General features: G+C 45.7%; 2 protein-coding genes across 3 annotated transcripts in view; one reads left to right on the forward strand and one right to left on the reverse strand.

The window, feature by feature from the left end:
* The window catches only part of cimap1b (ciliary microtubule associated protein 1B), a 129,280-nt gene extending 104,671 nt beyond the window's left edge, over window positions 1–24,609 (reverse strand). The window contains exons 1-3 of the mRNA XM_087999463.1: window positions 24,501–24,609; window positions 18,623–18,823; window positions 1,881–1,982 (exon numbers count right to left, since the gene is read on the reverse strand). Of these exons, the coding sequence (XP_087855589.1) occupies window positions 1,881–1,982; window positions 18,623–18,823; window positions 24,501–24,609 (412 nt within the window). The remainder of the gene's footprint in view (window positions 1–1,880; window positions 1,983–18,622; window positions 18,824–24,500) is intronic.
* The window catches only part of tymp (thymidine phosphorylase), an 86,031-nt gene continuing 64,256 nt past the window's right edge, over window positions 3,152–24,926 (forward strand). Inside the window, exons 1-2 of one of the 2 annotated variants that reach the window (XM_087999461.1) lie at window positions 3,152–3,195; window positions 18,591–18,701. The gene's annotated coding sequence lies outside the window, so the exon portion shown is untranslated. The remainder of the gene's footprint in view (window positions 3,196–18,590; window positions 18,702–24,926) is intronic. The other variant, XM_087999459.1, reaches the window with a different exon arrangement.

A 24,926-nucleotide genomic window follows, 5' to 3' on the forward strand; every position in this document is an offset into this window, starting at 1 on the left:
GGATTGTGAGTGACGGGGTGTGGACTGTGGGTGACATGGTGTGCGTGTGGGTATCGGGGAATGAGTGTGGGTATCGGGGAGTGGGTGTGGGTGACGGGGAGTGGGTGTGGGTGACGGGGAGTGGATTATGGGTGACGGGGAGTGGATTGTGGGTGACGGGGAGTGGGTTTGGGTGACGTGGTGTGAGTGAGGGTGACAGGGAGTGGTTTGTGGGTGACGGGGTGTGAGTGGGGGTGACGGAGAGTGGATTGTGGGTGACAGGGAGTGGATTGTGGTTGACGTGGTGTGAGTGTGGGTGACGGAGAGTGGGTTGTGGGTGACGGGGAGTGAGTGGGGGTGACGGGGAGTGGATTGTGGGTGACGGGATGTGAGTGGGGGTGACAGGGAGTGGATTGTGGGTGACGGGGAGTGGATTGTGGGTGACAGGGTGTGAGTGGGGGTGACGGGGAGTGCATTGTGGATGACGGGGTGTGGGTGGGGGTGACAGGGAGTGGATTGTGGATGACGGGGTGTGAGTGGGGGTGACGGGGAGTGGATTGTGGTTGACGGGGTGTGAGTGGGGGTGACGGGGAGTGGATTGTGGGTGACGGGGTGTGAGTGGGGGTGACGGGGAGTGGATTGTGGGTGACGGGGTGTGAGTGGGGGTGACAGGGTGTGAGTGGGGGTGACGGGGAGTGGATTGTGGGTGACGGGGAGTGGATTGTGGGTGACGGGGTGTGAGTGGGGGTGACGGGGAGTGGATTGTGGTTGACGGGGTGTGAGTGGGGGTGACGGGGAGTGGGTTGTGGGTGACGGGGTGTGAGTGGGGGTGACGGGGAGTGGATTGTGGGTGACGGGGTGTGAGTGGGGGTGACAGGGTGTGAGGGGGGTGATGGGGAGTGGATTGTGGGTGACGGGGAGTGGATTGTGGGTGACGGGGTGTGAGTGGGGGTGACGGGGAGTGCATTGTGGATGACGGGGTGTGAGTTGGGGTGACGGGGTGTGAGTGGGGGTGACGGGGAGTGGATTGTGGGTGACATGGTGTGAGTGTGGGTGACGGGGAGTGGATTGTGGGTGATAGGGTGTGAGTGGGGGTGAAGGGAGTGGATTGTGGGTGACGAGGTGTGAGTGTGGGTGACAGGGTGTGAGTGGGTGTGACGGGGATTGGATTGTGGGTGACAGGGTGTGAGTGGGTGTGACGGGGATTGGATTGTGGGTGACAGGGTGTGAGTGGGGGTGACGGGGAGTGGATTGTGGGTGACGGGGTGTGAGTGGGGGTGACGGGGAGTGGATTGTGGGTGACGAGGTGTGAGTGTGGGTGACAGGGTGTGAGTGGGGGTGACGGGGATTGGATTGTGGGTGACAGGGTGTGAGTGGGGGTGACGGGGAGTGGATTGTGGGTGACGGGGTGTGAGTGGGGGTGACGGGGAGTGGATTGTGGGTGACGAGGTGTGAGTGTGGGTGACAGGGTGTGAGTGGGGGTGACGGGGATTGGATTGTGGGTGACAGGGTGTGAGTGTGGGTGACGGGGTGTGAGTGTGGATGACGGGGTGTGAGTGTGGGTGACCCTTGCTCTTTATTTCAATAAGACAAAGGTGTGGATGAGTTACGTTGCGTGTGTTATTTAGAGACATCTACAAGGTCAAACGTACCTAAATCGTTCCAATATTGCTGACTTCTTGGTGTGATCACTCTTTTTTATATCTTTATTTGCCTGGACCTTGAGAGTTTGTCAAAAACAGTGTGTGCAGTATTGTATCAACTTTCGAGGAATGGCATTTCAGAAAATGGGCTCCTTCAATGTTGGCGGCAAACAGCGGAAAAGCAGAAGTATTACAGACTGAGAACCTGTGTCCAATATTAAAGTTAATGAGAAAAGTTCTGAAGCTCAGTTACTGTACCTGGGCCTTCGTTCATTTTAAACCCGACTGTTCGCATCGCGATGGAATATGCAGGGACACTGTGGTGAACTAATCGATCTGCGTGGTGCACCTTGTAATTTGCTAATGGGAGAAATGAAAAAGTTAAAGTTCAGTTAATAACTCGTGCATCTGATTCATGTGTAATTGAAACATCTCAAACAGCGCCTTTAACGTGGTAATGTTTCCGAATAGCCTCACGGTGTGTTTTCTAACAAAAACTGCCATGGAGCCACATGACGCGATATTTGGTCAGGTGACAGCAAGTTTCATCTCAGGGTAGCAGCTTCTTTTTCGAAGAGAGTGTTAGAACAGAATTCCAGAGTTATAGGGCGAGGTAGTTGAAAACACAGCCATCAGTCATGCAATACAGAATCTCTGGCTTTGAGCATGAGGCACCTTTTTCATATGTCACCTGAACAATTGAAATCACAAGCTTTCGGAGCGTTGGCTCTTTCTCAGGTGACCTTGTCCTCCCTAATCCAACATCAGAACCTCCACATCACACCTAAACAATTAACATAGGTCACAGTGACAGAAAATAGGAGGAGGACTGGGCCATGCTGCACTTTACACTTGCTCTGCCATTCATTATCATCATGACTGAACTCAATGTTGAATCCTAAGCTCTCTCTCTAAGCAGAAATTTCAACATGTTGGCGCTGTCCACCTTCATGTATGTTTGTTACCTGCCCCTCACTGTCAGCTCCTGCTTTGTACTGGTTGCCCCCAGCACAGCCAACCCATTTTCCCTGAACTGTAACAGCTCTCGTTACCATCTAATCAGCATTTACTTATTCCCTGGCTCACTATCAGCTTCCCTTTTGTCTCTGAGTGCCAATTTCTACCCCCTCCCACTTCCATCCCACAGTCCCATCATCATCATAAATACCACTGGGTGCTTTCAGTTTTGACAAAGGGTTACTGGATTCCAAACACTAACTCTCCTGTTCTCTCCACAGATGCTGTTTCTCCAGTGCTTTCAGTTTCTGTTTCAGTTTTCTAAAAACAAAGTCAGTTTTGTGAGCAATGTTGCAACATTTAGCTGAGATTCCATCATCCATCTCTGGGAAAGTATACATAACTAATACCTGCCAAGCAATCCCTCTCAATCACCAAATACTGCACTCACGTGTCTCTGCTACTGAATATTCATCACTGGGTTGAGCAAAGATAATCTGGCGCACAGTTCCACACCAAATATATCTGTAACCTCCTTCCCCTTTTAAAGCATACACCCAGAAACAGGCAAATTCATGGAAAACAGCTCTTTGGAAAGCCTGGAAGCTGAGTAGTGGTAAGTTTCTACAAATTAATTATTCTGGTTGCTTGGACATTGCTAGTACAGATCGTATTTATTGGCTATGCTGTATTTAAATGTACTTCGAAAAACCAGGAAAGAATCAACCACATACATGGGACTTGTCACATATAAACCAGCCCAAGCAGATGGTAGTGATGGAAGGATGTTGTTTGGAATGGAGAGTTGTGACGAGTGTTCCACAGGAATCAGGGCTGGGACCTCTTTTGTTAGTAGTCGACATGAATGATTTGGAGGAAAACAAGGCTGGTCTAATTAGCAAGTTTGTTGACAATGCAAAGATTAGTGGAACTGCAGATAGTGAGGCAGATTGTCAGAGGATACAGCAGGGTATAGATAATAGAGTCATAGAGATGTACAGCACGGAAACAGACCCTTCAGTCCAACCTGTCCATGCTGACCAGATATCCCAACCCAATCTAGTCCCACCTGCCAGCACCCGGCCCATATCCCTCCAAACCCTTTCTATTCATATACCCATCCAGATGCCTTTTAATGTTGCAATTGTACCAGCCTCATTTCATACACGTACCACCCTCTGCATGAAAATGTTGCCCCTTAGGTCTCTTTTATATCTTTCCCCTCTCACCCTAAACCTATGCCCTCTAGTTCTGGACTCCCCCACCCCACGGAAAAGACTTTGTCCATTTATCCTTTCATGATTTTATAAACCTCTATAAGGTCACCCCTCAGCCTCCGACGCTCCAGGGAAAACAGTCCCAGCCTGTTCAACCTCTCCCTATAGCTCAAATCCTCCAACCCTGGCAACATCCTTGTAAAGGGCAGAAAAATGGCAGATGGAGTTTAATCTGGGCAAATGTGAGATGATGCATTTCAGAAAGCTAAGGGCAGGTGGAAATTAAACAGTGAATGACAGAACCTTTAGGAGTATTAATATGCAGAGGGACCTGGGTGTACAGGTCCACATATCATTGAAGGTGGCAGCGTAAGTAGATAAGGTAGTAAGAAAGGCTTATAACCCCTGCATGCCTTCATTGGAAGGAGCAAGTGAGAACTGCAGATGCTGGAGATCAGAGTCCAAAAGTATGGCAATGGAAAAGCACAGCAGGTCAGGCAGCATCTGAGGAGCAGGAGAGTCGATGTTTCAAGCATAAATCCTTAATCAGGAATTAGGGTGTGTCCAAGGGGGCTGAGAGATAAATGGGAGGGGGATGGGGATGGGGGGAGGTACCTGAGAGTGTGATATGTCAATGAAGGTTGGGGGGTTATGTGATAGGTTGGAGGGTGGGGCAGATAGATGGAAAGGAGGATGGACAGATAGGACAGTTCAAGAGAGTGGTGCAGAGTTGGAGGGTGGGATCTGGGATAAAGTGGGGGGATAGGAGATGAGGAAAGTGGTGATGTTGACATTGATCCCGTGTGGTTGGAGGCTCCCAAAGTGGAAGATGGGGTGTTCTTCCTCCAGGTGTTGGGTGGCTAGGATTTGGTGGTGGAGGCCCAGGACCTGCATGTCCTTGGCGGAATGGGAGAGGGAATTGAAGTGGTTGGCCACAAGGCAGTGAGGTTGTTTAGTGCGTGTGTCCCGGAGCTGTTTCCTGAAACGTCCTGTCTGACCGGCGGAAGAATACCTCACCTTCTGCCTTGGGACCCTCCTACCACACAAAATCAATGTGGACTTCACCAGTTTCCTCATCTCCCCTTCCCCCACCTTATCCCAGATCTAGCCCTCCAACTCAGCACTGCCCTCTTGACCTGTCCTTCCTGCCCATCTTCCATCCCACCTATCCACTCCTCCGTCCGCTCCGACCTATCACCAGCAACCCCACCCCACCTTCGTCCATCTATCGCATTCCCAGCTACCTTCCCCCAGCCCCCACCCCCTCCCATTTATCTCTCAGCCCCCTTGAGTCCCTCCACAACATTCCTGATGAAGAGTTTATGCTCGAATCTTCGACTCTTCTGCTCCTCAGATGCTACCTGACCAGCTGTGCTTTTCCAGCACCACACGTTTTGTCTCTTCATTGAAAGGGGCATTGAATATAAAAATAGAGAAGTTAAGTTGCAACTTTATGGTAATTTACTTAGGCCACACTTGGAATATTGCGGACAGTTCTGGTCACCACACTACCAGAAGGATGTGGATTCTATAGAGACGGTACAGAAAAGGTTTACCAAGATGTTGCCTGGTATGGGGGATTTTTGCGATGAAGAAAAGTTGGATAGACTGGGTTTGTTTTCACTCGAACACAGGAGGTTGAGGGGTGACCCGATAAAAGTTTATAAGATTGTTAATGACGTGGATAGAGTGGAAATTCCGAAGCTTTTTCCCAGGGTGAAGGGGTCAGTTACTGGATGGCATAGGTTCAAGGTGCAAGGGGGAGGGAAATTTAAAAGAGATGTGTGAGGCAGGTTTTTCACACCAAGAGTGGTGAGTGCCTGGCTTACATTGCCAGAGGAGGTGGTGGAAGCAGACACAATAGCTGTATTCAAGAAACACCTGGATGAATCCATGAACAGGAAGGGAATAGAGGGTTGCAGATCCTGTTAGTGAGGGCAGTTTTAGTACGGAAGGGCAAAATGTGCTGGCACAGGCTTGAAGGGCCGAAGGACCTGTTCCTGTGCAGTATTGATCTTTGTTCAAATATTTTGGGTGTCCTTCCCTGAAGGCCAGCATCTGTAATGCTGGACTATTTACTTCCCTGTTTTGCTAAGAACTGTAACTGAAGAAGCTGACCATTGTACGTAAGATGGCACCCTGAGTGGTGACTTGTACACTTTTCACTGTACTCATTTGAGTACATGTGACAACAAAGCCTATTCTAATAGGACCATGTGACCATAAGAAATAGAAACAGGAGTAGGCTATTTGGTCCCTCAAGTGTGCTCCACCATCCTTTAGGATTGTGACTGATCTGATATTCCTCACATCCACTTCCCGGTCCTTCCCCTGTAACCCTTATATCCCTGACTGATCAAGAATCTATCTACCCCCGTCTTAAATAAATGCAAGGACTCTGCCCTCACAGCTTCCTGTGGCTAGGAGTTCCCAAAGGCTCTCAGTCCTCTGACAGAAGTAATTCCTCCTCATCTCAGGCTTAAATTGTGTCCTTTTTAATGAATGAACAAGTTGAATCTTTGTAAGAGTCTGGTTCACAAGTAATTTTTTATTGACTCCACTTTATATTTGCAGATTTCAAATTTACTGTACTCAAGTTCCCAAAACCTGGCAATAGTGTTCCCTTGGCCTGTTGCTGCCTTCCTTTGGCTCCGTTCACCTCGCTGCTGTGTCTGAAAGCCTCCTCTTCTGGCCCTTCCAATTGCAAGAGAGTGATTCCCTGCCGCACTGCCCGAGTGCATATTGCCCACTCTTCCCAAGTGCACACCTGAAGTCACTCGTGAGCCAATGATTGAGTGTCCCCGCCCTCTGAGTGGTTTGCCCTTTTAAGCGCCCATTGAGTTTCCCACAGTGGCTTCCCTGTGTTTCCACCTTCAGGCCCCAGCGTGCAGCCCATTCACCTCCAGTACAATCTCAATATCTCCCTCGACATGTCTCAGATATCCTAACCCGATCTCGTCCCATTTGCCAGCACTTCACCCAGATCCCTCTGAACCCTTCCTATTCACATACCCGTCCAGATGCCTTTTAAATGCTGTAATTGTACCAGCCTCCACCACTTGCAGCACTGAAAGAAGTAGAAGTTTGTGTAATTGTGCCATTGCAACATTCTAAGCAAGATATTTTGATGCAACCTTTCCTGTCGGAAGGATGTTGTGAAACTTGAATGGGTTCAGAAAAGACTTACAAGGACGTTGCCAGGGTTGGAGGGTTTGCACTAATGGAAGTGGTTGAATAGGATGGGGCTGTATTCCCTGGAGCATCGGAGGTTGAGGGGTGACCTTATAGAGGTTTACAAAATTATGAGGAGCATGAATAAGATAAATAGACAAGGTCTTTTCCCTGGGGTGGGGTGGGGTCCAGAACTAGAGGGCATAGGTTTAGAGTGACAGAGGAAAGATATAAAAGGTACCTATGGGGAAACTTTTTCTCACAGAGGGTGGTGTGTATATGCAATGAGCTGTCTGAGGAAGTGGTGGAGGCAGGTACAAATATAGCATTTAAAAGGCACCTGGATGGATATATGAATAGGAAGGGTTTAGAGGGATATGGGCAAAGTGCTGGCAAATGAGATTAGATTAGGTTAGGATATCTGGTTAGTGTAGACGAGTAGGACTGAAGTGTCTGTTTCTGTGCTGTACATTTCTATGCCTTCCTCTGGCAGCTCATTCCATACATGCACCACCTTCTGCATGAAGAAGTTGCCAGTTAGGTCGCTTTTAAATTATCCCCCTCACCCGAAACCTATGCTCTCTCGTTCTGGACTCCCTCATCCCAGAGAAAAGACCTTGCCTATTTACCATTTCCATGCCCCTAATGATGTTTATAAATCTTTATAAGGATACCCTTGAGCTTCCGACGCTCCAGGGAAAACAGCCCCAGCCTGTTCAGCCTCTCCGTAACTCAAATCCTCCAACCCTGGCAACATCCTTGTAATTCTTTTCTGAACCTTTTCAAGTTTCACAACATCTTTCCGATAGGAAGGAGACCAGAAATGAACACATGGACTGGACAGAAGGGTCTGTTTCCGTGCAGTACATCTCTATGACTCTATGTTCTCTGAGTTCTTAAACAATCTTTAATTGGATTCATCAGCAAATCAAGGGCATTAGCCTCCCCTGACCCTTGATGAACTTTGTCAATGCTGGCGACAGTGATGGAACTCCATTTGCAGGCAAGCACCAGGGTTTTAATCACAAGCTCCCATTCCAACCTTACCCAGAGCAGAACCTCCAATCCCAACTCACAAAGTTCATATGCCAGATGGGCAGACCTTGGTGCTGTTTGCTCACACATCACTCTGCACAGAGTGAACAAAGTTGTAAAACAGCTTTTGAGAAACCCAGCCAAAAGCAATAACAATGTGATTTTGAGCACTTTGTAAAAATAAAGAGAGAGTGTTCCTTAGCAACACCTTAAAGTTGTCATAAATTATTCTCTGTTGGTAATTCAAGGAACACAGCTTATTTCTACCTGTCTATCAAAGGTGGGGCTTCTTACATCAACTTACAATCATCTATTAATTTCTGTTCCAAATATTGCCACATTTATTTGTGATCCTAACCTGCTTAAACACATTATGACACGCCTTTGGAGCAGGTATGCTTGAACCTCGGTGTCCTTACTTAGTGGGAACTACCAATGGGTTACAAGAGCTCAGTTAGCTGAATCCCATTGAATTGGTTGCCTGGCTATCAAATTGAATTAAATTGATAAATTGACAGACATGATACAAAGGGACTATCTTTTCTGCTTGGGGTATCATAACATTAGAGTTAAATGATTAGAAATGAAAGCAACAAGAACACAAAGGGTGGTGTAAACTGAACCTCTTGACCCAAAAGGCTGTGGATTAGAACGAGATTGAGATAGAGAGCTTCTTGTCGGGTCAGAATATCAAGGGAGATGGAGTTAACTCAAGAAAAAGGAATTTAGATTTAGATCAGCTATGATCCTATTGGATATTGTTGATTGACTAAATTGTCCGCTCCCAATTATATGAGGAAAAACATGGTGTAAAATGGAGAGGGCCTCAAGAGAGGAGTCAAGCAAAGTTCAAAAAGCAGAGGTAACCACTAAAAACACAGAACAGAGCTATCACTGCCAAGGAAGCTGAAGTCTAGTCCATCAACTGTCAACTATTACTTGGCGACGGCACCTTCGTCTGATACAGAAGGTTCTTAAATTCAAGCCCCCACCCCACCTCAGGACTTGAGTACATTTATTTGGCTAAAACTTCAAGAAGTGTGAAGCAAAAAAACCCAACTAAACAGAGCTAAGATACAGATAAAAGAATGGCAGAAGTGGTTTAAGGGGTTGACTGGCCTTCTCTTGTCTCTTAGCTTGGAGTTGCTCTGACTCACCTACTACTGGATTGACCCTGATTAATCTCAAAAGCTTAAAAATGTGTTGCTGGAAAAGCGCAGCAGCTCAGGCAGCATCAAAGGAACAGGAGAATCAGGAATGAGCCTGAAGAAGGGCTTATGCCCGAAACGTCGATTCTCCTGTTCCTTTGATGCTGCCTGACCTGCTGCGCTTTTCCAGCAACACATTTTTAAGCTCTGATCTCCAGCATCTGCAGTCCTCACTTTCTCCTAATCTCAAAAGCTAGCTCACACAAAGCATCTAATGCCCCTCAGTGCTCCCGTGGGTTATTATTTGCAGCGATCCTCCTGTTCCCCCCCACTCCACCATCACCTCCCACCTTCCCACCTCGGAAGAAGGGATCATGAGTCAGGCCCAATATTCATTCCCCTGTGGGAGTGCAGGTGTTTTGCAGAGAAAGGAAAGAGCTTGGCAGCTCATCTAGATCGCTTCCAGACGCGGCACGTCTTTCCCAATTTGGAGAGAGGAGGGGCAAGAAATAGAATGGGAGACAGCCATGTCTCACCACCTTCTCAGTAGCTCTAAGAAATGCAGCACAGGTTCTGACCAGCACAGATAAGATGAAGCCTGAAATGGAGTGGGGAGCTGGCCCTGGGCTTTCCCATTATGGATTACACTGGGAAAGTGGTGAGAAGATGACGGAGGCTCTGCTCACCATGCTTGCAGCCTGATTAAGCACACCACAGGGGAAAACAGTTAATGTCAGCCATGACTGTCGTCTCCCCACCCCCCCATCAATGTCATTCTCTCAAGAACTGTCATCCCCTTCCTAAAGTGTGGTGCCTGGAATTGGGTATAATGCACCAACTGATCGGGGCAGAGCGGTGTCCTTTGGCTGAATCGAGATCATTGTGTGAGAAACATTGGCAACAGATATCTTTGAGAAAAAACCCAACTGCCAAGCAACAGCTTGTGGATTAGTTGAAGGTTATCACAGAGCTGAGAGGAGGGGCTCTTGTGGTGCAGTGATAGTGTCCTTACCTTTGAGTAAGGTAGACGGTGGTTCAAATCCCAGCTGCTTCCAGAGATGTGTAATAACATATCTGAACAGGTTGATTAGTGGGCGGCACGGTGGCACAGTGGTTAGCACTGCTGCCTCACAGCGCCAGAGACCCGGGTTCAATTCCCGACTCAGGCGACTGACTGTGTGGAGTTTGCACATTCTCCCCGTGTCTGTGTGGGTTTCCTCCGGGTGCTCCGGTTTCCTCCCACAGTCCAAAGATGTGCAGGTCAGGTGAATTGGCCATGCTAAATTGCCCGTAGTGTTAGGTAAAAAGGGGTACATGTAGGGGTATGGGTGGGTTGCGCTTCGGCGGGTCGGTGTGGACTTGTTGGGCTGAAGGGCCTGTTTCCACACTGTAAGTAATCTAATCTAAAAGATCAGAAGAGAGCGTAGTATGGGCTCAGAGCTCCAAAAACCTTACCAGCAGGTGATATTGCTCTCTTTCCCTAACACTCTCATTCTCTGTGAGTGAAAACTTTCAACATTTTCCAAATGGAAATATTAACTCAAGCCACTATCTAAGTGTACTTAACTGGTTCGTCAAATTTTGAGAGCAACATGCTCCAACTGGTAAATGATTTAAAGGTGCAATTTCCTGTACAGTTCAAATATCACCACAACAGTTGGAATTGCTGGAAATACAAAACAGAACAGATACGCCAAACAATGAGTAATGGAGGTCATTAAAATAGTTTGGCCATAAAAGAGATGAGGCAGTTAAAGAGAAAGGGCATTGGAACTGAATTGGAGATGAAAGAGAAAGAGAGAGGAGAATGATAAAGAGAGATTTGAGAACCTGAATCGGAGAGGTAAGTGAACGAGAAATACCAAGGAAAAGAATACCAGCTTAAAGTACACTGCAAAAATGGCTTTTCTGGGTGTATATGAGTTTGGTTTGATGCTTACTGGCAAAGGTTTTGCATTTTAAGGTGACAGACTAGCCATCCCTATCCTGAATTGGAAAGAGTAAAGGCAAATTGATTTTAACCAGTGAGTATAGGCACGAGGAGTAATTATCTCATTTGAAGCTCAGAGAGATTATTCTCTCAGAAGATGTTAAAAAAACTCATTACCTTCAGAAATTAGAACCCATGTTGAAGACCAGAGGACAGTGACTGTGAGACAGGCAGCAGAAATGGCTGACAATTGTGAGCAGATCCATAAAACTAACCTTTGTTTTCCCTTTGAGAAGGAAGGTGTGGATGTGAGAGGGTGCAGGGGGAGTTGTTGGGGGGTGGAGGGGTCGAGAGCTGCAGACTGGGGTTGGGGGGAGGGCTACACGCCTGGGAGTTGAGGGGGAGCTGCAGACTGAGGTGGGGAATGAGTTGCTGGGAGGTAGCTGATATCTGGGGAGGGTGAGCTGCACACCTTGGGTTGGTGGGCTGGACACTGACAATTCTGGGGGTCAGTGGTCGTGTGGAACGTGTGAAAACTCAATTTGCAGCATGTCAAGGAAATGTTTCTGATGTTCTGCAAGTTGAATTATTTTCTTCTAATGTATAACTGCAAAGTTAATATTATACTTAGTTTTTTGAGATTAAAACATTGATATTTCGAATAAACAGAGCTAGCACTTTCGGAGCAATGACTAAACTTCTATTAGTTTTAAACTAGTTATGGAAAAGACAAGCCTTGTATGAAAATTAAAGTTGTAAATTGGGGCAAAGCCAATTTTGACAGTATTGCACTGAGGTTTCAAAAGTTGATTGGGGTGGGGGAGACTGTTCGCAGGGAGAGAGATGTCTGGCAAGTGGGAGGCTTTCAAAAGTGAAATAATGAGAGTTCAGAGACAGTATGTTCCTGTTAGTGTGAAGGGTAAGGCTGGCTGGAGTAGAGAACACTAGATGGCAAGAGATAGTGAAGCTCTGGACAAGAAAAAGAAGAGGCAACGATCAGGACTGGCAGTTGGGATCAAGTGAATCCCTTGCGGAGTATACGAGCATTAGGAGTACCCTTAAGAGGGAAGTCAGGAGGGCAAAAAGGAGAGGAGATAGCTTTGGCAGATAAGATTAAGGAGAATCCAAAGAGATTCTACAAGTGAATTAAGGGCAAAGCAGTGTCTAGGGAAAGAATAGGACCTCTTAAAAATCAATGAAGCTACCTATGTGTGGAACCAGAGGAAATGGGTGAGGTACGAAATAAATATTTTGAGTCAGCATCTACTGTGGAGAAAGACATTGATGCTAAGGAACTTAATAAATAAATAGTGATATCTCAAATAATGTTCATACAACTGTAGAGGATGTACTGAAGGTGATAATATGTATAAACATAGAACATAGAACAGTACAGCATAGTATAGGCCCTTCAGCCCACGATGTTGTGCCGAGCTTTTATCTTAACCTAAGATCAGCAACACCTACACATCCCTCAATTTACTGCTGTCCCTGTGCTTGTCCAGCAGTTGCTTAAATGTCCCTCATGTCTCTGACTATACTCCCACTGCTGGCAGTGCATTCCACACACCCACCACTCTCTTTATAAAGTACCTACCTCTGACATCTCCCCTATACCTTCCTCCAATCACCTTATGACCCCCTCATGACAGCCATTTCTGCCCTGGGGAGAAGTCTCTGGCGATCTACTCTATCTATGTCTCTCATTGCCTTGTACACCTCGATCAAGTCACCTCTCTTACTTCTTCTCTCCAGTATAGTAAGCCCTACCTCACTCAACCCCTCTTCATAAGACATGCCCTCCAATCCAGGAAGCCTCCTGGTAAATCTCCTCTGTACCCTCTTTAAAGCATCTACAGTCTTCCTATAATGAGACAACCAGAACTGGACACAACATTCCAAATGTGGTCTAATCAGGATTTTATAGAACTACAGCAAAACCTCACAGCTCTTAAACTCAATCCCCATGTTAATGAAAGCTAAAATACCTTCTTAACAACCCTATCGACTTGGGTGGCAATGTTGAGGGATTTATGTACATGGACACTAAGATCCCGCTGTTCCTGCACAATGCCAAGATTCCTGTCTTTAACCCTGTATTCAGCATTTAAATTCAACATTCCAAAATGAATCACTTCACATTTATTCAGATTCAACTCCATCTGCCATTTCTCAGCCCAGTTCTGCATCTTGTCAATGTCCTGTTGTAGCCTGCAATAGCCCTCCCCACTACCTACAACACCACTGACCTTTGTGTGATCAGCAAACTGACTAACCCACCCTTCCACTTCTTCATCCAAGTCATTTATAAAAATTAAAACGAGCAGAGGCTCAAGAACAGGTCCCTGTGGGACACCACTGTCACCGACCTCCAGGTGGAATACTTTCCATCCATTACCACTTGATGTCTTCTTTTGGCCAGCCAATTCTGTATCCAGACAGCCAAATTTCCCTGTATCCCATACCTTCTAACTTTCTGAATGAGCCTACCATGGGGAACCTTATCAAATGCCTGACTGAAATCCATATGCACCACACCCACTGCTCAACCTTTGTCAACTTGTCTCATCACATCCTCAAAGAATTCAATAAGGTCTGTGAGGCATGATCTGTCCCTCTGAAAATGTGTTGCTGGAAAAGCGCAGCAGGTCAGGCAGCATCCAAGGAGCAGGAGAATCGACGTTTCGGGCATAAGCCCGATCTGTCCCTCGCCAAGCCATGCTGACTATCTTTAATCAAACTGTTTTTCCAAATACTCATAAATCCTATCTATCAGAATCCTTTCCAGTACCTTGTTTACAACAGACTTAAGGCTGGCAGGTCTGTAATTCCCAGGGATTTCCCTATTCCCTTTTTTGAACAGAGGAACAACATTCACTTCCCTCCAATGAGCTGATACTACTCCCATGGAGAGTGAGGATGCAAAGATCATCGCCAGAGGTGCAGCAATCTCATTCCTTGCTTCCCGTACTAACCTTGGATATATTTGGTCCAGCCCTGGGGACTTATCTATCTTGATGCTTCCCAGAATTTCCAGCACATCCACTTCCTCAATATCAATCTGTTCAAGCCTATTAACCTGGTCCACGGTGTTCTCACTATCAACAAGGTCCCTCTCTTGAGTGAAAACTGATGCAAAAAAGTCATTTAGGACTTCCCCTACCTCTTCAGACTCCAAGCGCAAGTTCCTTCCACTATCCCTGATCGCCCTTACCCTCTCTCTGATCATTCTTTTATTCCTCACATACGTGTAGAATGCTTCTGGGTTTTCCCTAATCCTTCCCGCTAAGGCTTTTTCGTGTCCCCTCCTAGCTCTCCTCAGTCCATCTTTGAGTTCTTTTCTCGCTACCCTGTAATCCTCTAAAGCTGTGCCAGATCTTTGCTTCCTCAACCTTAAGTAAGCTTCCTTCTTCCTTTTGACGAAAAGCTCCTCTGCTCTTGTCATCTAAGTCTCCTTCACCTTACTATTCCTTGCCTGTCTCAGTGGGACAAAGTTATCCAACACTTGCAATAAGTGGCCCTTAAACAGGCTCCACATTTCTGTTGTGCATTTCCCATAGAATAATTGTTCCCAATTTATACTTCACAGCTCCTGTTTAATAGCAGCATGATTTCGCCTCCCCCAGTTAAATACCTTCTCATATTGTCTGCTCCTATCCCTCTCCATGGCTATGGTAAAGGTGAGGTAACTGTGGTCTCTGTCACTGAAATGCTCTCCCACCAAGAGATGTGACACCTGGCCTTGCTCATTGCCTAGCACCAAATTCAATATGGCCTCCCCCCTAGTCGGCCTATATACATATTGAGTCAGGAATCCCTCCTGGACACACTTGATAAAATTGGCTCCATCCAGACCATCTGCACTAAGGAGATTCCAATCAATATTGGGGAAGTTGAAGTCACCCATAACAACAAGTCTGTTATATCTGCACCTTTCCAAAATTTGCTGTCCAATATGTTCTTCCATCTCTCTGCTACTATTGGAGGGTCTATAGAAAACACCCAATAAAGTGACTGATCCTTGCCTGTTACTTACTTCCACCCATACTGACCCCCCCCCCCAGTCGACAAACTCTCCTCAACAACCTTCTTTTCTGCAGCTGTGATGCACTCTCTAATTAACAATGCTACTCCCCCTCCTCTTTTAGCCCCCCCCCTGTTCTTTTTAACAGATCTAAACCCTGGAACATCCAGCAACCATTCCTTCCCCTGTGAAATCCATGTCTCCATTAAAGCCACAACATCATAGTTCCAAGTACTGAACCATACTCTCAAGTTCATCACTCTTATTCCTGACAGTCCTTGCATTGAAACAGACACACTTTAACCTATCCCTTTGCCTTATCAACTGTGTATCCTTCCTGACAGACTCTCTGCATTTTATTTCTGCCTGTTCAACAACTACCCTCTCCTCTGATCTGTAGCTCTGTTTCCCATCCCCCTGCCAAAGTAGTTTAAACCTTTCTGAAGTACTCCAGCAAATCTCCTGTCCAGGACATTGGTGCTCCTGCAGTTTAAGTGCAACCCATCCTTCATGCACCGGTCCCACCTTCTCTAGAAGGTACCCAATCATCTACGTATCTGAAGCCCTCCCTCCTACGCTAGCCCTGTGGCCATGTGTTTAGCTGCACTTACTTACTTCCTGTTCTTCTCCTCACTAGCACGTGGCACCAGTAGTGGTCCTGAGATTATTACTTTGCCTGTCCTGCTTTTTAGCTTCCAACCTAACTTCCTGAAATCATTTTTTAGATCCTCATCCCCTTTCCTAGCTATGTCATTGGTGTGCACCATGACTTCTGGCTGCTCACCCTCCCCCTTCAGAATCTTGTAGACTCGATCAGCGACAATCCTGACTCTGGCACCTGGGAGGCAACATACCTTCCGGGAGAACCGTTCACGATGACAGAACCTTCTGTCCATTCCTCTAACTATTGAGTCTCCCAACACTAGCGCTTTTCCATTCTCCCCCCTTCCCTTCTGAGCCACAGAGCCAGGCTCATGTCAGACACTATAGCTTTCCCCAGTTGGTCACTCCGCTCCCTCCCCATCCCCCAAAAGTATCCAAGACTGCATACTTATTCCTGTGGGGAATGGCCACAGGAGATCCCTGCACTGTCTGCCTGTACCCTTCCCATCCCCTGACTGTAAGCCATCTGTCTTTTTCCTCTACCTGAGGTGAGACTACCTCCCTGTAACTCCTCTCAATTACCGCTTCTGCCTCCCGAATCATCCGAAGTTCATCCAGTTCCAGCTCCAGTTCCCGTTCCCTACTGCGGTTTCCAAGGAGCTGGGGTTGGGTGCACTTCCCACAGATGAAGTCAGTTGGGCCACTAATGGTGACCCTTACCTCCCACATTCTACAGGAGGAGCATTCACCTGCCTGACCGTCCATTCCCACTGTTCTCAATTCCCAAAGAGACTATTGAAGAAAACTAGTAATCTAACCGAATTGGCGCAATAAAACTTTGTTTTGGTATGAGAAGGAGGATGGGGGGGGGGGGGGGGGGGGGGGTGGGGAGAGACACATGCTAAGTAGTGTTTCAGGTAAAGCAACTGCCCAAAAATATTACCTTCCTTACTCAGCAGTCCCATGTCTACACCTGCACAGTATGCAGTCCGCCAATTCACCAGGTAATTTATTAACAGATTAATTTACCTTCCCAGCAGCCCCTTGGTCTTCACTCTCACTACTCCTGCTCCTGCTGCAAAACCCTGCCCCAAAAAAGGTAGATAAATCCCTGGGATCTGATCAGGTGTATCCCAGGATATTGTGTGAAGCTAAGAAAGAAATTTCACGGCCCCTAGCAGAGATGTGTATCATCTAGGGCCACGGGTGAGATGTTAGAAGACTGGAGGTTGACTAACGGGCCTTCATTCAAAAAAGGCTGCAAGGTAAAGCCAGGGAACTATAGACTGGTGTGCCTGACATCAGCGGTGGGTAAGTTCTGGGAGGGGATTCTGAGAGACAAGATTTACATATATTTGGAGAGACAAAGGCAGATTAGGCATTACCAACATGGCTTGGTGTGTGGGAAATTGTATCTCACAAACTTGATTGGGTTTTTTGAGGAAGTAACCAAAATCTCATTGATGCCTCTTCTTGTCCACTACCCTCAAATGGGGCATTTCCCACTGACCCATGCCGTACGGTAATCTGGTCTGCTTTTATTTTTAATTATTCTTAGTTTTGTTCCTTTTTAGGATGAGCGCATTGCGAGCAAAGCCAGCATTTATTGCCTATCTCACAGAGGGTGGTACATGTATGGAATGAGCTGCCAGAGGAAGTGGTGGAGGCTGGTACAATTGCAACATTTAAGAGGCATTTGGATGGGTATATGAAGAGGAAGGGTTTGGGGGATATGGGCCGGGTGCTGGCAGGTGGGACTAGATTGGGTTGGGATATCTGGTCGGCATGGACGGATTGGACCGATGGGTCTGTTTCCATGCTGTACATCTCTATGACTCTATGACCCTATGACTCTAAGTCTGGCAGCATCTTGGGAGAGAAATCCGAGTTAAAGTTTCAGATCGAGTGACCCTTCATTAGAAGTCTTTAATTGTTTTGTTTTGCAAATTATTTCAGCTACAAATGCACGTGTGTAAAATACAAGAGGTGCAATGACCTATCTAACACCGTATTTCAGTTTTCACAATAGCTTTTCCAGGCTGAAAGTGTCCTCAGAAAACAAACTCTGGTTTTAGCTTCGCATAAAGTTGTGATTTTTAGGAATACACCTCTGCCTTTCAATGAGGACACCTTATAATTCATGAAACATTTACTCATACCAATTGGATAGAAAGGAAAGCTATGCAAATTCTCAAGCAAATGGAACTATCACTTTGTGCAAAGAAAGATCACACAAGCAGCAGTGGGAGAAGTGATCACATTTTTGTCAAACGTTCTTCTTCATTTGGATATTTTCATTCGATCTTTAGCATTCCTGTTTGAGCATGCGGAAGCAATCGTGAGTTCCACATTTTAGCTGAAAGACATTACATTCAATATTGAACTTCTTCATTACACTGAGGCAGTACACCTTAAATGCTCATGCTAAGGAGAATGGCTAGAATATCTGAGGGAAGATAGCTAGAAACTGCAATAGCTAAAACACATGGAAGTTTGACTCATGACAATTAATTAACAGACAGCCCAAAGCAGCCACCATTATATAACTTTCAAAATCAGAAGCATCCAACAACAAAACTGAACAATTTGCATTTATCTAGCACCTTTAACATGATGACTTATCCACAAGTGTTTCATAGGAATTAGTTTCAAACTGAACTTGAGGCCGGACCTTATAAACAGATGTAATGACAGGATTAGTCAAAGAGGTATGTTTTAAGGAGCATCTTGAATGGGAGGGAGGGTGAGAAATGCTTTGGAGTGTAATTTCAGTTGTTTACAGCTTTGAAGCATGCATAGGGCAAACAAAGCTGGGGATGTGAACTAGATTAGCGATACACAAGTGAGTTAATTTGCTAATTCCCCTTTTTCTCTTTATTTCAGTACTGCACAGTCCTTGGCCATTCAGCACTGACCTGGTCCTGGGGTTCTACCAGGGTCGTAGTCTTTGTGTCGGTGAGCCATTGTCCAGGCGGGAACACTGTCCTTCCCATGGTGAGTCATCTTTTCTGGCAGTGTTCTTGGTGCAGGTGTACCACTATCCTTCAGTCCTGGATGCCGCTTGGCCATGGAATAAGCAGGTGCTCTGTTCGTTGTGACATCATGATCCCAGAAACCTGGAGAAAGGGCCAATAAGAAATGTCAGGAGCTTTGAGACTGCGTTGCATGATCTTGAAACTTCAGTCTCATCGTGTAGCAATAGCTGGTGGTTTTGTATCCCTCTAGCCCAGAGAAACTGAATATGCAAGCAGTGACATTCCAATTGCCATCTGATCTTCCAGGGTCCAGCCCTTCTACACTGGGTTTGATTGGTTGCAAAGAACAACTGATTTTAACAATAGAACAGCCTGCTATAGTGGAATTGTCATTGACTTTGGTCATGTGATATGTTGATTCTGTTACAATGACATTCCTAACGCTGGTCGGAATTTATACCATTAAGAGTTGAAGAAATTCCCAGTGCTGCTGGGAAGAGGAAGGACATCTGAGATCATTTAACAGGAACAACCTGGTCACACAGCTGTATTAGGAATTCATAGAATAGAATCATAGAAGCCCTATAGTGTGGAAACAGGCCATTGGCCCAACAAGTCCACATCGACCCTCTAAAGAGTAACCCACCCAGACCCATTCCCCACCCTATTATTTTATATTTCCCCTGACTAATGCACCTAACCTACATATCCATGAACACTATGGGCAATATAGCATGATCAATCCACCCTAACCTGCACATTTTTGGACTGTCATAGGAAACCTGTGCAGACATGGGGAGAATATGCAAACTCCAGAAAGACAGTTGCCCGAGGCTGGAACTAAACTCAGTTCCCTGGCGCTGTGAGGCAGCAGTGCTAACCACTGAGTCACTGTGCCACTCCAAACTTGTACAATTGGAGATGTTGTTCCCATGTCATTTGTGGTTGTTGCTATACCTGCTATACCTGTTATTCTTCCATTTCCATTGTTAGGCTGTTGCTGGCTTCTGGGTTGATTTATAGTTTGCATAGATGCTGAGTTCAACCTTCATTGTCAGCCACCTGAAATTTCTATTGTAAGGATGAGCTTGTGATAGCGATAACTGGTTGTTCATTTCCACTAGATACAATCGAGATGACAACATCACTACTCAGATACCAAGTTGTCACTTGGTCTGAATCTTTGAGAGAATTGAAGGTTTGTATCCTGACTGAACCTTGTTATGACCCCAACCCATAAGTACCAACTTTCTGTTATGATCCTGGATGAGATGACCACATTACGATATGATCTGGCTGGGGAACAGTAACCATTATCTTTAAAGGAGACAAAAGGTGGGTTCCTGGGAGTATGCTAAAAGAATAAGCTTACAAGATTTCACCATCCTGAATAAAAAGCGAGACTCTATTATACAAGTTAGAACAGTCAAAAGATCTATAATAAATGTAGACCTTACAGTGAACACCCAGGTTTACATGTAGTTAACTGTACTGTGATCAAACATCCCACAGTGCACATCAGTTTGCAAATGTGATCAGACAGATCCCATGTAATTTACATCAGTTTCCCTCAGGACATCAACTCATTAAATTTCACAAGGATCATAATTCTTAAGTTTTTGCTGATTTAACCTTGAAGTTCCCTGTCAAGAGGCAACCATCTGGTACACCTCACCCCCCGATTTTCTTGGACCTACCCTCCCCATGATTCTAAAATGGCACCGCCATATGTATTCACAGGCACAGCACCAGCTTCTCACTGCCAGCTAGCTTCAGCAAAACCCTGAGGCTTCCCCAAGTTTGAAGCTTGCTCAGTTGCATCAAGGAAGTTGTGATTATGGCTTTTCAGCACACCAGTCTCACAGCAGTACTGAAGGATTAAGGCCCACAAGCTTCTTCTGAGGCCTTTGGGCATCCCCCAACAGAAAGCAAATGACTTCCCACATTCTCAGCTCTGCATGACTTTTTGTGAATCTCAGCTCCGACCTTTAGATGCTCCACCACTCAATATGATAATGGCTGATCATCCAACTGCTCTGGGCTCCTCAAGAAGGGCTCATGCCCGAAACATCGATTCTCCTGCTCCTTGGATGCTGCCTGATCTGCTGTGCTTTTCCAGCACCCCGCTCTCGACTCTGATCTCCAGCATCTGCAGTCCTCACTTTCTCCTCAATTCAACTTTCTTCCCAGTACTTCTAATCACTGCCATCCTGAAATATAGTCTGACTGTGTGTCTGTCTCTTCCTCTGACTATTTGCATTGCTACAATTACTTTTTGCTGAATCAGAACCTTCCTGAATGTCCTGTTACAAGCATTGCAATAGATTCCACTTCAGAACAATGCTGCCACCTAACTACTCTTGCAACTCTATACCTCTGAAAGTTACGATTTTGCCATTTTCACAGAACATTGCTTTACAGCACAACAAAAAAAATGCTTTCATAAAGAGGGATTCATCACACTTTCCAATAACGCTGCCAATAGTTGGATAATCTTGTTGAACTGAGATTTAGCTTTCTGCTATTTTATTTTGATTTTATTTCTCATGTCTATTACAGCTTCCAATTCAGTACAACTTCCACTTTTTTTGCAATTGGAAGCTTAGTTTTGGTATGGGTGGTTTTGTATTCGACTACTTTCCATTCCTTCAGAAGGTATGTTTCTCCACTCAAGGACTGACTTGAATACTGACATGATCAGAGGTCAGAAAGCTGAAGTACTGTGGACATTATAACTTGTAATTCCAATTCGTGTTTTTCAAAGTTGGTAATTTAAGTGCTGTCTGGACAGAGGCCGACGGAACTGACTCCAACTGTCCATGGTACTGGTAAATATCCACTGAAACAATGTTCAACCCTCCACTGTTCATGAACAATTCAAAGGCTGAGCTACAGATCTCTTTTTCTAACCAGCTGGAATCGTATTTTGATGATAAATTCTCTCATTTTTAAGTAATACCTAATAAGCTTGTTCCTTGTTATCTCAAGACAGCCTGTTTAAATTGGCTCATTTAAATACATAAATTCATTTGGATTAGGGAGACGGGGTTCCACATGGGAGGACAAAATTAACCATGTTGTGAGGGGACAGGTGATTAAAGAAGGGGAACCAGAGCATTTTGTCTAAGCATTTGTTTCTGGTTTCTCCAGCCATATCCACACATGGACTCAGAAGTGGTTAGCACTGCTGCCGCACAGCGCAAGGACCCAGGTTCGATTCCAGCCTCAGGCGACTGTATGCATGGAGTTTGTTAATTCTCCCCATGTCTGTATGGGTTTCCTCGGGGTGCTCTGGTTTCCTCTCACAATCCAGGTTAGGTGAATTGACCATGCTAAATTGCCATAGTGTTCAGGGATGTGTGGATTGGAGTTAATGAGTAAATGGGGGAATGGGGCGGGCAGGATACTCTTTGGAGGATTGGTATGGACTTGTTGGGCCGAAGGGCCTGTTTCCACACTGTAGGGATTCTATGGATTCCATAACACGGAGTTTGGAGGAATTACTGAGAACCTAGAGGGCCATTTCATCCCTCTTTATCCAGAAGCTTAGTGATTTGGGGTTGGCCTTCTGGAACTGCAACAAATAGTGGAACATCACCCACCATCGGGGCATACCAAGACATCTATGCTGGATTTGTATAATTTCTTTACCAGCATCAGTATTTCAGTTTGACTGTCAATAGCCAACTGGAGATGATGTATGATGTTGAATTTACCAATTGTTTATGAAGCAATTGAACTCTTCATTCATTAACAGAGGGTCATAGTTGCTCAGAAATTTTGCTTTTACCATAATGATTAAATTATGTGAACTAAATTAAACTAGATATTTGACAGTCTCGCCGATAGTCATTGAAGTCAGCTGCTCAAAGTCATATTTATCAGAATTATCGTCAAAAGTGTGAAGAAAATAGGTTTGTGTGAGGAGATATCTTTGTGCTCTAATATAAGCAAAATGCTACAGATGCTGGAAATCTGAAACCAACACAGAAAATGCTGGAAACTCTTAGCGGGTCTGACAGCGTCTGTGGAGAGAAATCAGAGTTAATGTTTCAGGTCCAATGACCCTTCTCCAGAATTGATTGTGGCTAGGAATAGGTTGATACAAATGTTAGAGAAAGGGTGAGGGAAGGGGGAAGGAGCAAATGAGAGCTGGAGATGGAGCCCAGAGAGAGAGAACAACTGTTGGACGGACAAAGGAATGGGTAAAAGTCAGCCTGGGACAATGAAAAGCTGCTGATGGGGACCATTAGTGGCTGATATAGGTTTGTTTGTGTGCTCATGTGCTGGCAAGGCCTGGTACTTGGGTTTTGGGGTTAGGGCATAGGAAAAGGTACTCAGACCCTAAAATCATTGAACTCGATGTTGAATCCAGAAGGCTGCAGGATTCCCAAGCAGAAAATGCGGTGTTGTTCTTCCAGCTTACTCTGAGCTTTGCTGGAGTACTCCAGCAAGCAAGAGACAGATATTGGCCAGGAAATGCAATGGTGTGTTGAAATGGCAGGCAATTGAAAACTCAGCCTGTTTTTTGCAGGCAGAACATAGGTGGCCTGCAAAGCAGATACTCAGTCTGCATTTTGACTCTCGTTTGGAGGAGACCACATTGTGAGCAGCGAATACTGTAGACTAGATATGAAGTGCAGGTAAATGACTGCTTCATTTGAAAGGTGTGTCTTGGGTTTCAGTCATAGAGTCATTGAAATGTTAGAGAAATATTTTAATTTTCAAGTCTGTAATCACTCTTCTTCAGAATTGAAAGATATTGGAGAATGTCTACTTTTTATACTTTTGACAGAGGCAGGGTAACAGTGAAGGGAATTTTCCACTTGGGCACTTCACAGCCTCGAGGTCACATTACTGAACCCCAGAACTTCAGAAACTAATTGCATTACATTCCATTTGTCTTACATTCTCCACACATCACCACACCCACCCAATGACCATCTGTAATGTGTGTCTTGTTTACTGTGCTCTTAGTAATAAAGACCCATTCTGTCTCTTTCACACCTTAATGTACACCCACCTTACATCTCTTTTTCCACCATTAATAACCCCTTTGTCTTTTGCACTGGACTCTACCCTTCCCTTTGCCCCTTCTCCACCTCTGTCAAAAGTATATTTTTATAAATATTCTGAATGTATATCCTTCAGTTCTGAAGAAGTTATATCAGACTTGAAACATGAACTCTGTTTCACTATCCACAGATGTTGCCAGACCAGCTAAGTTTCTCCAGCAGTTTCTGTGTTCACTTCATCCGTGCTCTGGGATGTCTGTGTCACCAGTGGCTCTCTCAGGAGGCACATTGATACAGCTTTGCATTTCTCACCAAACAAGCTGCTATCTCTCTTGGAGAAACAGTATCTCTTTTGGCCCCAGAACAAATTCCCCAGGCCATGTCTCCTCGTTTCCAGATCTTTGCTCAGTTTGAATGTTACTCTGTGAATTATCAGATTCTCTTTGGTAAGATTGGTTAAACATTCAAGGGTGGCATGTGATGTATCTAGTGGAACAGGAACCCACATGGAATACACAGACACATTGGAATCATGTTTACTCCTTGGGACTCTCAGGTCTTTGTGCAGCTGCCTGAATAATTCTAGCCCATGGAACGAGGTCTGAGGAGAGAGCTCCCCTTCTCTGATAGTATGCAGAGCGTGGAGGGGGTAGGAAATGGAGTGTCTGAATATGAAGACAGCAGAGGAGTTTCTGCACATCATTGTGAAATGACATTCTGATTGGGCAGAAGGAAGTCATTTGTCATGGTCTGAGCTTTTGTCCCAGTCACAATAATCTCACACTAATGCACGCAGTACTGACCTGTTTGTCCTCTCAACAAGTATTTGGGACCTGGACTGTTGTACATAGCTGCAACTGCCAATCTCGGCCTGTGAGGCCTCCATGTTCCAACCCAAGGGTCAGCCGGCATGCTAGGCGAATGGATCTATCTTACTGCATGAATTTGAAAACAGGGCACAGGGATTAGAATTGAGTTCACACTTGGAAATAATTATGAAAATGTTTAGTGATGCTTTCTAATTCGGGCATTAATCCGAGCCCCTTGCGGGTACCCTCAGACGTGCACTTTGAGTCCCTTTCTCGCTGCTACAATGCCGTGACCTCCTCAGCCCTCCAGCATTTTGCCCCACCCTGTCCTGCCCCCTCTGCACGCCCTTTATCTGCAGCTCCCCTTACACCCACCCCAGTCCTGAAGAAGGGTTACACCTGAAACATCGACTTCTCCAC

This window comes from Chiloscyllium plagiosum, unplaced genomic scaffold, assembly GCF_037043375.1.
Source record: "Chiloscyllium plagiosum isolate Xiang-an unplaced genomic scaffold, Cpla_swu_hap1 HiC_scaffold_23, whole genome shotgun sequence".
Lineage (NCBI taxonomy): Eukaryota > Metazoa > Chordata > Chondrichthyes > Orectolobiformes > Hemiscylliidae > Chiloscyllium > Chiloscyllium plagiosum.